The sequence below is a fragment of the Heteronotia binoei genome, chromosome 11 (genome assembly GCF_032191835.1).
Source record: "Heteronotia binoei isolate CCM8104 ecotype False Entrance Well chromosome 11, APGP_CSIRO_Hbin_v1, whole genome shotgun sequence".
Lineage (NCBI taxonomy): Eukaryota > Metazoa > Chordata > Lepidosauria > Squamata > Gekkonidae > Heteronotia > Heteronotia binoei.
Window position 1 is genome coordinate 75,351,828 of NC_083233.1, and position 13,672 is coordinate 75,365,499.

Below are 13,672 nucleotides of genomic sequence, written 5' to 3' on the forward strand. Positions count from 1 at the left end.
CGGGTTTGATTCCCCATTCCTCCACTTACAGTTGCTGGAACGGCCTTAGGTCAGCCATAACTCTCGTTTCCATCTTCTTTTGCACATCTTCCTGTTTCATCCACTTATTTTTATGCTGGTTAGGCGCAACCGGTGACGAAAACAGGCATCCATTTTAATAACAATATTTTCTGTCGAATTTGGTTAGGATAGTGGGGAAGGAAAATGCTTGTAGGTTCAAGGATAACCTGTGTCAGAAACGGGAGTTTTCACATAAATATATGAATATACAAAACTGCCTTATTCTGAATCAGAGAATTGATTCATCAGAGTCAGTATTGTCTGCTCAGTCTGAAGAAGAAGATGATATTGGATTTATATCCCGCCCTCCACTCCGAAGAGTCTCAGAGCGGCTCACAATCTCCTTTCCCTTCCTCCGCCACAACAGACACCCTGTGAGGAGGGTGGGGCTGGAGAGGGCTCTCAAAGCAGCTGCCCTTTCAAGGACAACCTCTGCCAGAGCTCTGGCTGACCCAAGGCCATTCCAGCAGGTGCAAGTGAAGGAGTGGGGAATCAAACCCGGTTCTCCCAGATAAGAAGAAGAATTGCAGATTTATACCCTGCCCTTCTCTCTGAATCAGAGACTCAGAGCGGCTTACAATCTCCTATATCTTCTTTCCCCACAACAGACACCCTGTGAGGTGGGTGGGGTTGAGAGGGCTCTCCCAGCAGCTGCCCTTTCAAGGACAACTCCTACGAGAATCACGTCTGACCCAAGGCCATTCCAGCAGCTGCAAGTGGAGGAGTGGGGAATCAAGTCCGCACACTTAACCACTACACCAAACTTTTTCTCTGGCAGTGGCTCTCCAGAGTCTCAGCCGGAGGTCTTTCCCATCACCTTCCTCCTGGTCCTTTTAACTAGAGATGCTGGGGACTGAACCTGGGACCTTCTGCATGCCAAGCAGATGATTTGCCATTAAGCCACAGCCTCTCTCAAATGGAAGCATTGTGTTTGTGAAATCTAATAATCCTGTTTATAACTAGAAGGAGAGGGCTCTAGATTTATACCCCGCCCTTCTCTCTGAATCAGAGACGCAGAGTGGCTTACAGTCTTCTATATCTTCTCCCTCCACAACAGATACCCTGTAAGGTATGTGAGGCTGAGAGGGCTCTCACAGCAGCTGCTCTTTCAAGGACAACCTCTGCGAGAGTTATGGCTGACCCAAGGCCATTCCAGCAGGTGCAAGTGGAGGAATGGGGAATCAAACCCGGTTCTCCCAGATAAGTGTCCTCACACTTAACCACTACCTCAAACTAGGAGGTAATTCTAACACAGTTTATTTTTGGAGAAGGCAGGAGTCTCACTGTGTTAACTTGTCAATGCAGAATGAACACTTGTTATGCATGGATGAACACACAGACCCACGCATGTAAGCAGCCAGTGCGATGCAGCGACGAAAAAGGCTAATGCAGTCTTGGGGTGTATCAGCAGAGACATAACATCTAAATCTCAAGATGTCCTAGTCCCTCTGTACACCGTGTTGGTGAGCTGCACCTGGAGTATTGTGTGCAGTAATCCCAAGAGACCTCCAGCAACTACCTGGTGGTTGGCAACCCTTTTGTGCGAGCCTGGGAGGTAATCATGCCCTGCTTTGCGGTTGGTAATCCTAGAGAATTAATCCATTAGCCGCACAGCCTATCTAGCCCGCTTCCTAGCTGGGTGTTGGATGCTGCTCTCGCTTCTGCGTGGAAAGCGGCGCTCTCTGCGTGTCTGAATGTCAGACGTGGTGAACTTCTTTTGCTGTGCTTTCAAGTGGAGGGTGGTGTCGTCTTTTATCCTTCTTTTTAGAAATCATGGCCTTCCTTTTTGAGTGCATCTTTCTAAGATTTCCCAAGGCTTTGAAACCCTAGTTGGCCCCGGTAAAAATACTGAGTCATCCACGCTTTCATAGCCTTTTTGTTCCGTGAGGCTTAACAGAAGGCGGCTCGAGTCTTTGTTTTCGAGGGGTTTTTTTCCATGAAAGCCTTAGAGGCGTTCTGTGGTCTGGGGCTGTGTCTTAAGTAATTATCTCTTTTGCTCTTTGATCGTTCCCCCCCCCCCCCCCTTTATGGCCAGGCCACCTTATCTGCTAATAAGGGGCAGCTGAAATATCAGGCCCTCTGAATAGGCGCTTTTGTGGAGTGGAATGGGAGAGCTTTTTAGTTAATTAAATTAAGGGATGGTTGGAGGACTGTACTTTTGGGAGGGGTCAAGGGGGAAAAGGGTGCGCATTTCATAAGCAGCGCGTCCTTTAAGAACAGAAGAGAAGCCATGTCGGATAAGGCCAATGGCCCATCCAGTCCAACACTCTGTGTCACATAAGAACATAAGAGAAGCCATGTTGGATCAGGCCAGTGGTCCATCCAGTCCAACGCTCCGTGTCACATAAGAGAAGCCATGTTGGATCAGGCCAGTGGTCCATCCAGTCCAACGCTCCGTGTCACATAAGAGAAGCCATGTTGGATCAGGCCAATGGTCCATCCAGTCCAACACTCCGTGTCACATAAGAATATAAGAGAAGCAATGTTGGAAAGGCCAGTGGCCCATCCAGTCCAACACTCTGTATCACATAAGAACATAAGAGAAGCCATGTTGGATCAGGCCAGTGGTCCATCCAGTCCAACACTCCGTGTCACATAAGAATATAAGAGAAGCAATGTTGGATCAGCCAATGGCCCATCCAGTCCAACACTCTGTGTCATACAGTGGCCAAAAACCCAGCTGCCATCAAGAGGTCCACTAGCAAGGCTAGAACTCCAGAAGCCTTCCCACTGTTGCCTCCCAAACACCAAGAAGACAGAGCATCACTGCCTCAGACATAAGAACATAAGAGAAACCATATTGGGTCAGGCCAATGGTCCATCCAGTCCAACACTCTGTGTTACACAGTGGCCAAAACCCAGGTGCCATCAGGAGGTTCACCAGTGGGTCCAGGAGACCAGAAGCCCTCACCCTGTTCCCGCCCCCCCCCCCCCAAAGCACCAAGAATACAGAGCATCACTGCCCCAGATAGAGTTTCAGCAATATGCTGGGGCTGCTTCATATGTGTATCCAGTCCCCTCTTGAAGCTGCCTTTGCTTGTAGCCGCCGCCATCACCTCCTGTGATCCGTTCTAACCCGACTGCTCAGCAATTTCATTGCGTGCCCACGAGTTCTCGTATTGTGAGAAAGGAAGAAAGGTACTTCTTTCTGGTGTGCCTCTTGAGGCAGTGCGGGGTAGTGGCAAACTAGGCGGTCGCTTAGGGCATCGGCAGGGCAGGGAGACCGAATTTGGCCTTCTCCCCCCTCCCCTCTAGGCAAATGCCTTCTCCCCAACCTCCTCCACCATGTCAATTTCAATACTGGGGAACGTATGGTCGAACGCCGCTCTCCCCGGCTATCAAAAGGTACGCCCCCCCCCACCAATCAGCTCATCAGCAGATAAAACCGCGTGCCTTCACTGTATGCGCTGGAAAGGGCAGCAGTGGGGAAGGGCGAAATCTTGAAAGCGTGCCGCTGCCTCCTTCCCACTTCCTTCCCATCCAAGAAGTGGGAAGGAGGCAGGGGCGGTGGCGGGTTTTCAGACTTCGCCCTTCCCACTGTTGCTGCCCTGAACGTGGACAGTGAACGCGCTGAGGTTTTACCCTACGATCAGCTGATCGGCGGGGGGGAGCCATCTTTAGATAGCTGGGGAGAGCGGCATCTGACCACGGGTTCCCTAGCATTGAAATTGACATGGGGGGGGAGGAGGTGGTGAGGGGCACAGTGCTGTAGTGCCACAGGGGTGGGGCGTGGCAGGCCGTGAGTTGGCCTAGGGCGCTGTGCACCCTTGGGCTGCTTCTACATCCGGCCCTCATAACAAATGAAATTGACACCCCTGCTGTAAATACCCACTAAGATATACATTGTGGGAAACTCTCCAGCACTCTGGCAGATTGATTCCTGCTTCTGATTTTCCATAGAAGGGAAATCGGTTGGTAGAGGCAGGAACAGGTTTGCTGTTGGAGGATGTCTGGGTTTTTGCGGCATGCCTCGTTGGAGCCTGCTGGTATTACCGGAAATAGTTAGGTCTTCTGAGTGGGTCAGGTAGCTGGAGAGGGGAGGGGTCCGTTTAAAGATCACAGAGTCTAACCCTTTAGTAGATGGGTGGCATGGATTCTTATTGACAATAGCCTTTGCCGCCTCTTGGATACGGTCTGTGATAGGAGGAGACCTTTTGGGTGGTTCATTTATAATCAGGACAGATCCAAGCGGGCAGCCGCGTTGAAGCGGTAGAACAAAGCAGGAGTCACGCGGCACCTTTAAGACCAACAAAGTTGTATTCAGAACGAAAAACTTTCGTGTGCTAAAAGCACACTTCTTCAGATGAGGGGAATCAGGTACAATGGACTGAAATACAAGGTACGGTGTCCTGAAATAACCAGGACAGTTTGTGTGTCCTGTGATTCGGTGGGAATGCAGACTCTTGTACTGGATGCAGATTGAAGCATGCTGTGAATGCTGCCATGCATACATATGTGTGGTCTCGCTCTCCCCCCCCTCCCTCTCTCTCTGTCTGTCTCTCTGTTTCTGTCTCTCTCCCTCCCCCAATTACTAGGCCTCCTGAATGCGAAAGTATACTTAAAAGTGCAAGGTCAACGGCTGATAAAATTTCAAAGCCTAGAGGGGGAGAGCGGGATAAGATTTCTACTGGATGCGGATGAGGCTTTAGTGTCCTGTTCATCTCTTCCTGTGATTTGCAAAATCAGGTTAAATTTTGTGCACACGCATACAGAAAATAAAAACCCCTATACGCTAAATTATGCGGATTCTGAAAAATGCTGTACGTTTACTTGATTTGGCTCAGGTGCTACATAATTTAGCTTGCCTCGGCTTGAGGCAGAAATGTGGGTTGATGCGGGAGCTGGATCTTTAGCCTTTTGGGTGCGGACAGCGTGGGTGAGTGTTGCTGATTATGGGGTGTTCTGTGTTCGGCCAGTGAAGCTGGTTGTGGGTAAATGGAACCAGTGCAGAGAATCACCAAGTCCTGCTTTGTTTTTTTTAATTTCAGGACGTCGGCCTCTTGGAATACCAGCACCACGCCCGAGAATACCCTTCCCACTTGGCCCCCGGGTCGATTTTGCAACCCCAGAGGAGGAGGCCCTCCTTGTTATCGGAATTCCAGCCAGGAAATGAAAGGTGAGGATTTCGGAGCGCTTGGCATGCCTCTGCGTTGCGCCAGGATCTGTGCAGTAGCCTTTTTGCGTGTACGGGTTTTATTGCCCTGCTAGGACCTCATGGTCTTTGTGGAACTGTGGAAACGGGATTGTGGAGGAAACACAAATGGCAAAGCGGCCAGGCCAGTTCAGTTGGGTGAGCAGAGCCAATCAGGAAGTTTGGCTGTCCCAAGCTACTGGATTGATCTGTCTGTCTGGATCGATCTGTCTGTCTGTCCGTCCATCCATCCAATCTCATCATCCCTCCATCCATCCATCCCTCCATCCATCCATCCATCCATCCATCCAATCTCATCATCCATCCATCCATCCATCCATCCATCCATCCATCCATCCTCTATCTTCTTTCTTGCTTTCTTGCTTATTTTAGGCAATTTATATTCCACCCTTTCTCAAAACGGGTTCAGGGCAGATCACAACATTCTAAAAACAGTACAAAACAACAGTTAAAAACCAAATCAAAGTGACCGATACAGTTTGACCGATCATAATTTATAAATAAATAGTGGCTCAGTTGGACACATGTTATATAAACTGAGAGTCTAAAACAGTAGATAGAGTAAAATTCATATTACAGCCGAGATGGTACCGTAGCATAGGCCCAGCTGATGGAATAGGATGCTCGCTGCCTCAACAAAAGGCCTGGCAGAATAGCTCTGTTTTGCAGGCCCTAGGTAACAATTCAGTGAGGGCCTGGGTCTCTAAAGGGAGCTGATTCCACCAGGCTGGGGCCAAGGCCGAAAATAATTTTGAAGCTGTGGCCTAGGATCCCTTGCTGTGTTGCAGAGCTTTGTGTGTTCCCCAGGACCACTGAGGTGGGGGGGGAGGGAAAGAGGAGAGCTAGGGGAACCATGCTGTCTTAGTCTGGGGGAGCACGCGGTGGCTTTCTGTAGCTGCCTCATTCCCAGCATGCTCTGTGGTGCTGTGGGGATTCTGGGAGCTGCTTTTGGGATCATGGTTGCCCTAGGTAATAGCTGGATTGCGTGCAATGTTCTCCCTAAGCTGAGTTAGTGAGAGCTAGCTCCGTTTTTTAGCCTCCGGCTCACACGTTTTTGGCTCAGCTCAGGAATGGCCCCAGAGCAAACTAATTTATGCATTACCTCACAACTTTAATGTCACTTGCTCACAAAATAGAATTTTTGTTCACAAGACTCCACAGCTTAGAAGGAACATTGATTGCGTGTACAATTTGGTGCTTTCTTCTGTGGTCACTGAGGCGTTCTAAATCTCCTGTACTTCTCCCTTGACCCTCAGCATTCTTACTAACGTCTGTTCTTGTAACACCTCACCTGGAGTCTTGTGTTCAGCTTTGGGCACCACATTTTAAGAAGGATATAGACAAGCTGGAACGGGTCCAGAGGAGGGTGATGAAGATGGTGAGGGGTCTGGAGACCATGTCCTATGCGGAAAGGTGTGCACCGTTATCACCAGGGAGGCTAGGCTGAGCGGTGTCTTGTAATTAGTTTGATTTCTAGCTGGAAAGGATGGTTTTAATCAGATTTAGCCTTAGAAGAGGTTCGTCCTAAAAGCAAGACTACCTGAGTAGCAGAATTAGCTCTTCAGGGAGGCTGCGGTAATGATTTATCTTTGAATTATGGTCTACCTGTTCTCAAAGGCAAAGAGCAGGTAAGAGAAGCAAAGGCTCTCCTTCCTGCGTAGACAGGGTGGAGCTCCTTTGCGGCAGGAGCTCCTTTGCATGTTAGGCCACATCCTCCTGAGGTAGCCAATCCTCTTAAGAGCTTACAGGGCTCTTCTTGCAGGGCCTACTTTAAACTCTTGGAAGATTGGCTGCATCAAGGGGCATGTGGCCTAATAGGCAAAGGAGTTCCTGTTGCAAAGAAAGGCCTGCGCGTAGAAGAACGTGGAACGGCTTTTATTCTTACAAGTTTAACTTTTTTTGGCATCCTTTGCTGACTTTGACCCTGAGCTTGGGAGGGCAGCCCCTAGCAGGGGGCGTCGGGCAAAAATTCCAGACGGGTTCAGACCTGGACTCAGACAGCTCTGAGGTGAGAATTCCACAATTCACCTCTTTTGCACTTTTGCTGCCAGAGACTTAGCAGAGCATCATTCAAACAGAAAGGTGCCCTCGTTAGCTCTTGGAGAGCTCATTGGTGCGTGTGGGGGATTTATGGATTATAACCAGGGCTTTTTTCCTAGCAGGAATTCCTTTGCATATTAGGCCACCCACCCCTGAGGTAGCCGATCCTCCTGAATCTTGCAATAGGCCCTGTAAGAAGAGCCCTGGAAGCTCTTGGAGGATTGGCTGCATCGGGGGTGTGTGTGTGTGTGTGTGTGTGTGTGACCTAATATGCAAAGGAGATCCTGCTACCAAAAAAGCCCTGATTATAGCCAACCCTGAATTGTGCTCAATACCTTGCCCAGTTCTCCAAGGCCTGTAAGACCACACTCTTCTGGTTGGCCTCTAACCGATTCTAAGTCACCGTTATTGTAGGAGAAAATTTAAGAATCGCCGAAGCCATCAGAAGTGAAACGACACCAAATGATGTTAGCACCAGATTGTTTTTTAACTACTGTTTTTAAAATTTGGATGTATTAATGCTGTGGGATTTTAATTGTTGGTTGTGATTTTATTGTTGTGAGCCGCTCTGAGCCTGCTTCGGCGAGGAGGGTGGGATATAAATCAAATATTTAAGTAAAGTAAAGTACAGAGCCAGGCTCCCGTGCTGATGATGGTCTCTTGGATGTATTTCATGTTTGGTGGGGCCCTCAACAGCAATTTTTGTTGCGGGGGGGGAGGGGGGAGGGTCCAGGGGACCACTTGGTTTGGCCCTGAAACACTTTCTCTGCTTGAGAGCCAGTTTGGTGTAGTGGTTAAGCCTGCGGACTCTTATCTCTGAGAACCGGCTTTGATTCCCCACTCCTCCACTTCCAGCTGCTGGAATGGCCTTGGGTCAGCCATAGCTCCAGCAGAGGTTGTCCTTGAAAGGGCAGCTGCTGTGAGAGCCCTCTCCAGCCCCACCCACCTCACAGGGTGTCTGTTGTGGGGGAGGAAGGGAAAGGAGATCGTGAGCCACTCTGAGTGGAGGGCGGAATATAATGTCGTCGTTGTCGTCTTCTTCTTCCGGCCCATTCAGGAGGCTGGAATTTACCAGTTTTTTTCTGTTTTTCTTCCCAAGAAAAAACAGAAATTTTCAGAAAAATCAGGGGGGGGGGGGGGAAGTGCTACATTAGCACTTTTTTTTTCTTTTCCAGTTTGAACGTATGAAGCTGCCTTATACTGAATCAGACCCTCGGTCCATCAAAGTCAGTATTGTCTACTCATTGGCAGTGGCTCTCCAGGGTCTTAAGCTGAGGGTTTTCATGCCTATTTGCCCTGGATCCTTTTAGTTGGAGATGCCAGGGATTGAACCTGGGACCTTCTGCTTACCAGGCAGATGCTCTACCACTAAGCCACTGTCCCTCCCCAAAGAGCCAGAGCTTCCCAAAGAGGGCCAGAGCCTCCTTTGCGCAGTTTCCTGGATCCCATAGGAGAAATACAAAGAAAGCAAATGTTTTAAGTTTTTAAAAAATCTTTAATTGTATTTGTCTGTGTCCTTTATAAAGTTTATATCTCTGCTACCTAATCTTAAATCGATACACATGTGGCCCGGCCCTACAAGGTCTCATTTATGTCAGATTTGGCCCTCATAACAAATGAGTTTGACACCCCTGGGAACAGATGTAGAACTCTTCGGTGTTCTCTAAAGCACCGAATATACAATTTGTAGCATCTAAACTAGTCACTAGATGGTATTGGACACTAGCCAGTATCACATCAGGAATCCACTCTCCTCTTTTCTGTAAAGCATGTGGACAATACGGATCCTTTATTCACTGTTGGTGCTCTTGTACATACATCAAACAATTTTGGCAAAAGATCATTGTCCAGATTAAAGTAATTATTGGCTATAAAATCCCATAGAAACCCAAATTGGTTTTGCTTAATTTATGGCAGAATTTAGGAACATAAAATACGACTATGGACCATTTTACTTGGGATGAAATTATCACAACTAGCTTATTAAAATTACAGTGTATCCAAACTATTATTACAAAGAGAATTTACTTTTAAAATAATATTTATTTGCAGTTGTAACAACTGGAGCAACGATCTGCTGAACTGTTTACTATTTGAACACCTTGTCTTAAAAATATTTTATTCATCGTGTTAATATAAAACGTTCCATAATCAATTTTTTTTTCAATTTTTCCAATTTTTTTCGGGGGGGAAAAAACTAAAAAAGGCTCAAGGGGGGAAAAAAAACTGGTTTCCCCTCAAATTTTCCTGTCCCCCCCCCTCCCCCAGTCCTTCACATCTCTAGTGGGGATAGATTCGGTGAGATCACAGAGTGGGGCCCCGTCCAGTTTCACGATCTGTGATGGCCCAAAGAATTTCATAACTCCGAAGAACATTCCTTGGAGGCGATTGCCGCGGGAGGCTACAGAGTTCCTTTCACTTTCCCTGGAAGTTTTTTTTTTAAAACTATAGATTTCATAAACATATGGTCAAGGGCAGTTTCGACCTAATGAATCCCTCTTCGGTGCAGCCGTGGTGGACTCAGATGACCCCTCCGAGCCCTTTCCCAGACCCCCCACAGTCCCCCCCCCTCCCCTGTGTTTCTTGGATTGAATGACTGGCTGGCGGCTGTGTGAAGGGTCGGCCCCGGCTGTCACAGCAAATAGCTGTGAGTGTCTCTGGCACAGAAACTATCCCCCCCCCATCCCTCTGGTCCCTCTCCCCCCTCTGCTAGAGGAGCGGCAGAGAGCGGGCATCCATGCAGCTGAGTCCCCCTTGGCAGGTTCCAGACAGACGCATCTGTAAGAGCTTTGGCCCCGTTCCCGGGTTCCGATCTCGCTTGGCTTGCGGTGCAGTCAGCTGGCTCTTGTGGGGTCAGCTCTGTGCTTTTGTGTGTGGGGGTGGGGGGGGGTGGGGAAGAAGCAGCTAGAAACAGCAAGTGCGCGAAAGGCCTGTGTGAATCTGGAGCAGAGGGCACAAAGAATGGCGCGCGCACAACTGCACCGTGTCTCCAGGGGGAGGGGGGAAATTTGGCGAGCTGTCAGCAATAGAATGCCAAGCTGGGCAGGTGCCAGGGTGACAGTATGGGGTTTGTTGGTGGGTGTTCTTGCTGTGCTGTCTTTCCCTCGCAATTTCAGAAGGTTCACAAGTGTGTGTGTTGGGGGAGGAGTGGGTTTGGAGGGAAAGGGAGCTGTCTTGCTGTCCCCTAATCTGACAGAGGTGCCGAATGAGCTGCAGCAGAAGCTACCAGGCCTGCGGTTAGACTTGGTACAGGATGCTTTGGGAGTTATTTCCCTCCCTCTGCAGCGAAATCTTTTCTTACAACACAAACCCACCAAGAGGCAGATTGTCCTGAGTGGCTGAAACATCCGGACAGTCTTCAAGGACTAGTCCCGACAACACACTGGAGAGCAGTCAAGACCTTGAGGGTTATAATGCCTTTTAGATGCCACCTATCTTTTGGTTGTTTTGAAATTCTGACAGTAGTCCCTGGCCCGCACACTCTGTTACGGTGACATAATTTAATTTAATTTTTAGATTTATACCTCGCCCTATCCCACAAACGGGTCAGGGTGGCTCACAACAATAAAACAACAGAGTTAAAACAATGCCATAAAAACAGACCTTCCAAAACTGGAGCAGCACAGTAAGCTGTCTTACAGACCTAGGAAGTAAGCAGCATGCGGCTGATGGCTAACAGCATAACATACCACCATAATGGTGAAATGCTGGGGGAAGCGATGTCTTTCAGAGGACCGGATCCATTAAAAGCCTGGCGGAAGAACTCCGTCTTACAGGCCCTGCAAAACCTCGATAAGCCCCCCCGGGCCCAGATCTCCAGCGGGAGCTCATTCTACCAGTTAGGGGCCCGGACCGAAAAGGCCCTGGCCTTCATTGAAGGCAGCTGGCATCCTTAGGACCAGGGACTACGAGAAGATGTTGAGCAGCAGACCTCAGGGCCCGGGGGTGGTGGTGGTCATATGGGGACAGGCGGTTTCGAAGATATGGAACAACAACATACATCGCTTGGGTGCCTTCTGACCAGCCATACTGACCAGTTCTGTACCACTTGACTCTTGGCTGTCGCTGCCCGACTGGAAGTGTTTCTGCCGGTCAGTTCTTTCATAGATTCCCTGCCCACCTGCTGTCCTTCCGGTCATTCAGCTTCCAGCACTGGTCTGCTTTGCCTGACAGCTGCTTGCATGCCCTCCTTCTGCTTCAGCCGTGTTCTGGACGCGGTCCTTGCTTCAGGCCCTGCTCTGCACATCCTTCAGCTGGCCAGGCAGCTGGCTCCCCATCTCACCTCCCGGGATTTACCTCCAGTGATCCATGCAGTGGTCACTCCCAGGCTGGATTACTGTAACTCGCTCTGCGCAGGGCTGCCCTTGAACCAGACAAGGAAACTGCTTGTCCCGGTTTGCCCCCCTCACAGAGACCCACGGAGCATCGCCGCAGGAGGCACTGGGAATCTGCCGGGCTAGTGCCATCTACCTGCGATTTTTAAGATTTATCTTTTATTGCTGTAATTTCGCTTTAATCTGTTAGTTTCTACTTAAACCTTCATGTTTTGTTGTTGTGGACCGAAGTGCTGTGACCCACAATGAGTCCACCCTTGGCCTTGGCAGAGGGAGGGTCAGAAGTCAAATAAATCAGGTCATTTCCTTCTGCCACTATAAATGGGTACATCCCCTAAGGCCAGGGGGGCAAACTGTGGCTCTCTCACACACATTGTGTGGCTCCAAAGCTCCCACTGCCCCGTTGGCTGGTTTGGAGAAGGCATTTCTCTCTTTAAATCACTTCGCCAAGCCAAGTTGGTTGGTGGCTTGGAGAATGCATTCTTTTTTTTACCTTTTCCTCCCTCCCCATCTGTTTTCCTTCCTTCCTTCCTTCCTTCCTTCCTTCCTTCCTTCCTTCCTTCCTTCCTTCCTTCCTTCCTTCCTTCCTTCCTTCCTTCCTTCCTTCCTTCCTTCCTCCCTCCCTCCCTCCCTCCCTTCCCCCCTCCCTCCCCCCTCCCTCCTTCCCTTCCTTCCTCCCTCCCTCTCTTCCTCCCTCCCCCTCCTTCCCTCCCCCCTCCCTCCCTCCTTCTCTTCCTTCCTTCCTCCCTCCCTTCCTTCCTTCCTCCCTCCCTTCCCTCCCTTCCCTCCCTCAAACATTTGACATTTATTCTATGTGGCTCTTAGGTTAAGCAAGTTTAGCCACCCCTGGGCTAAATTGGGAGAATCCAGGGGGTTTTTTTGGAGGGATAAAGGAAACGGTCATGAATTTTTCTGTTGTGGATCTAGAATCCTAGAGTTGGAAGGGACCTACAGGGTCATCTAGTCTAACTCCCTGCACAATGCAGGAAATTCCTAGACCTCCTTTTGGGTACTAGTTCATAAACGCACTCAGAAGAATTCCCTGCTTGGTTATCGGGTTCAGCTTTCTTTGTCTCACGTGTCTTCTTCTCACAAGCTTGTTGTTCTTTCATGGGTTCACCCACTCTCCAAGGACGCTGGTGAAAAGAGATGACACAGTGATCTTCCAGGAAAGCATGAACTTTGCTCTTGGTACCCTGTGCCCAGATTTGCATGTAGTGTCGAAGCAGAAAAGTATTTTCCGTTTTAGCAAGAGAGGGGGTCACTAGAGGACGATGTATGGTGCTTGCGTGGGTGGCCTTTATCCCCCAAAGGGTAGTCCCTCGCGAAAATACAGGGAAGTTGAGTCACCATGGGAACCTGAGAAAGCAAACTGAAAAGTACACAGTTTTTAGGAGTGACAGCTGCCTACAGTTTTGTTTGGCTTTCAGTTAGGAAAAGATAAAGATCTGTTTGGGGCATTTTAAAAATCTGCATTCCTTGACTGTGGTGTCTAAAATTGGAACCTTATGAGTTATTTTTTTTTATGTCTCTCCCTCATCAAGATTTTAGTTATTAGAACATGAGTGTCAAACATGCGGCCCGGGGGCCAAATCAGGCCCCCGAGGACTCCTATCAGGCCCCCAAGCAACTGGCCATCATTTGCTTCCTTCTTCCTCTCTCTTGCTTCCTTCTGCATCACACCCCTTGCTTTGCAAGGCTTGCTCAATTGCATAGGAGCTGCTGAACAAAACCTCTATTTCCTCTGTTGGCTGAGACTCCTCCCTTGGAGAGGAAGGGGAGGAGCAGAGTTTGCTTTGCCAGGCTCTCTCAATCGCACAGTAAAGCTACTGAACAAGCCTCACTTCCTTCTGTTGGCTGAGACTCCTCCCCCTCCTGGTCCCCTGGGGAAGGAAGGAAAGAGCCAGAGCTTCCTTTGCTCAGTTCTCTGGATCCCATGGGAGAACTATAAAGAAAGCATCTTTAAGACCAACGATTGCTAATGTTTTAAGTTTTTTTTACAAAATCTGTAATTGTGTTTGTGTCTGTTGGAATACAAGCTATGCACATTTCAGACGTTATAGAGTTAACTGTTTACCTGAAAGAG

The 13,672-nt window shown here is 49.0% G+C and overlaps 1 protein-coding gene across 1 annotated transcript in view; it reads left to right on the forward strand.

Annotated features, from left to right (window-relative positions):
- The window catches only part of NCOR2 (nuclear receptor corepressor 2), a 480,522-nt gene that overhangs the window by 30,184 nt on the left and 436,666 nt on the right, over positions 1–13,672 (forward strand). Inside the window, 1 exon segment of the mRNA XM_060250121.1 lies at positions 5,049–5,176. Coding sequence (XP_060106104.1) covers positions 5,049–5,176 — 128 coding nt within the window.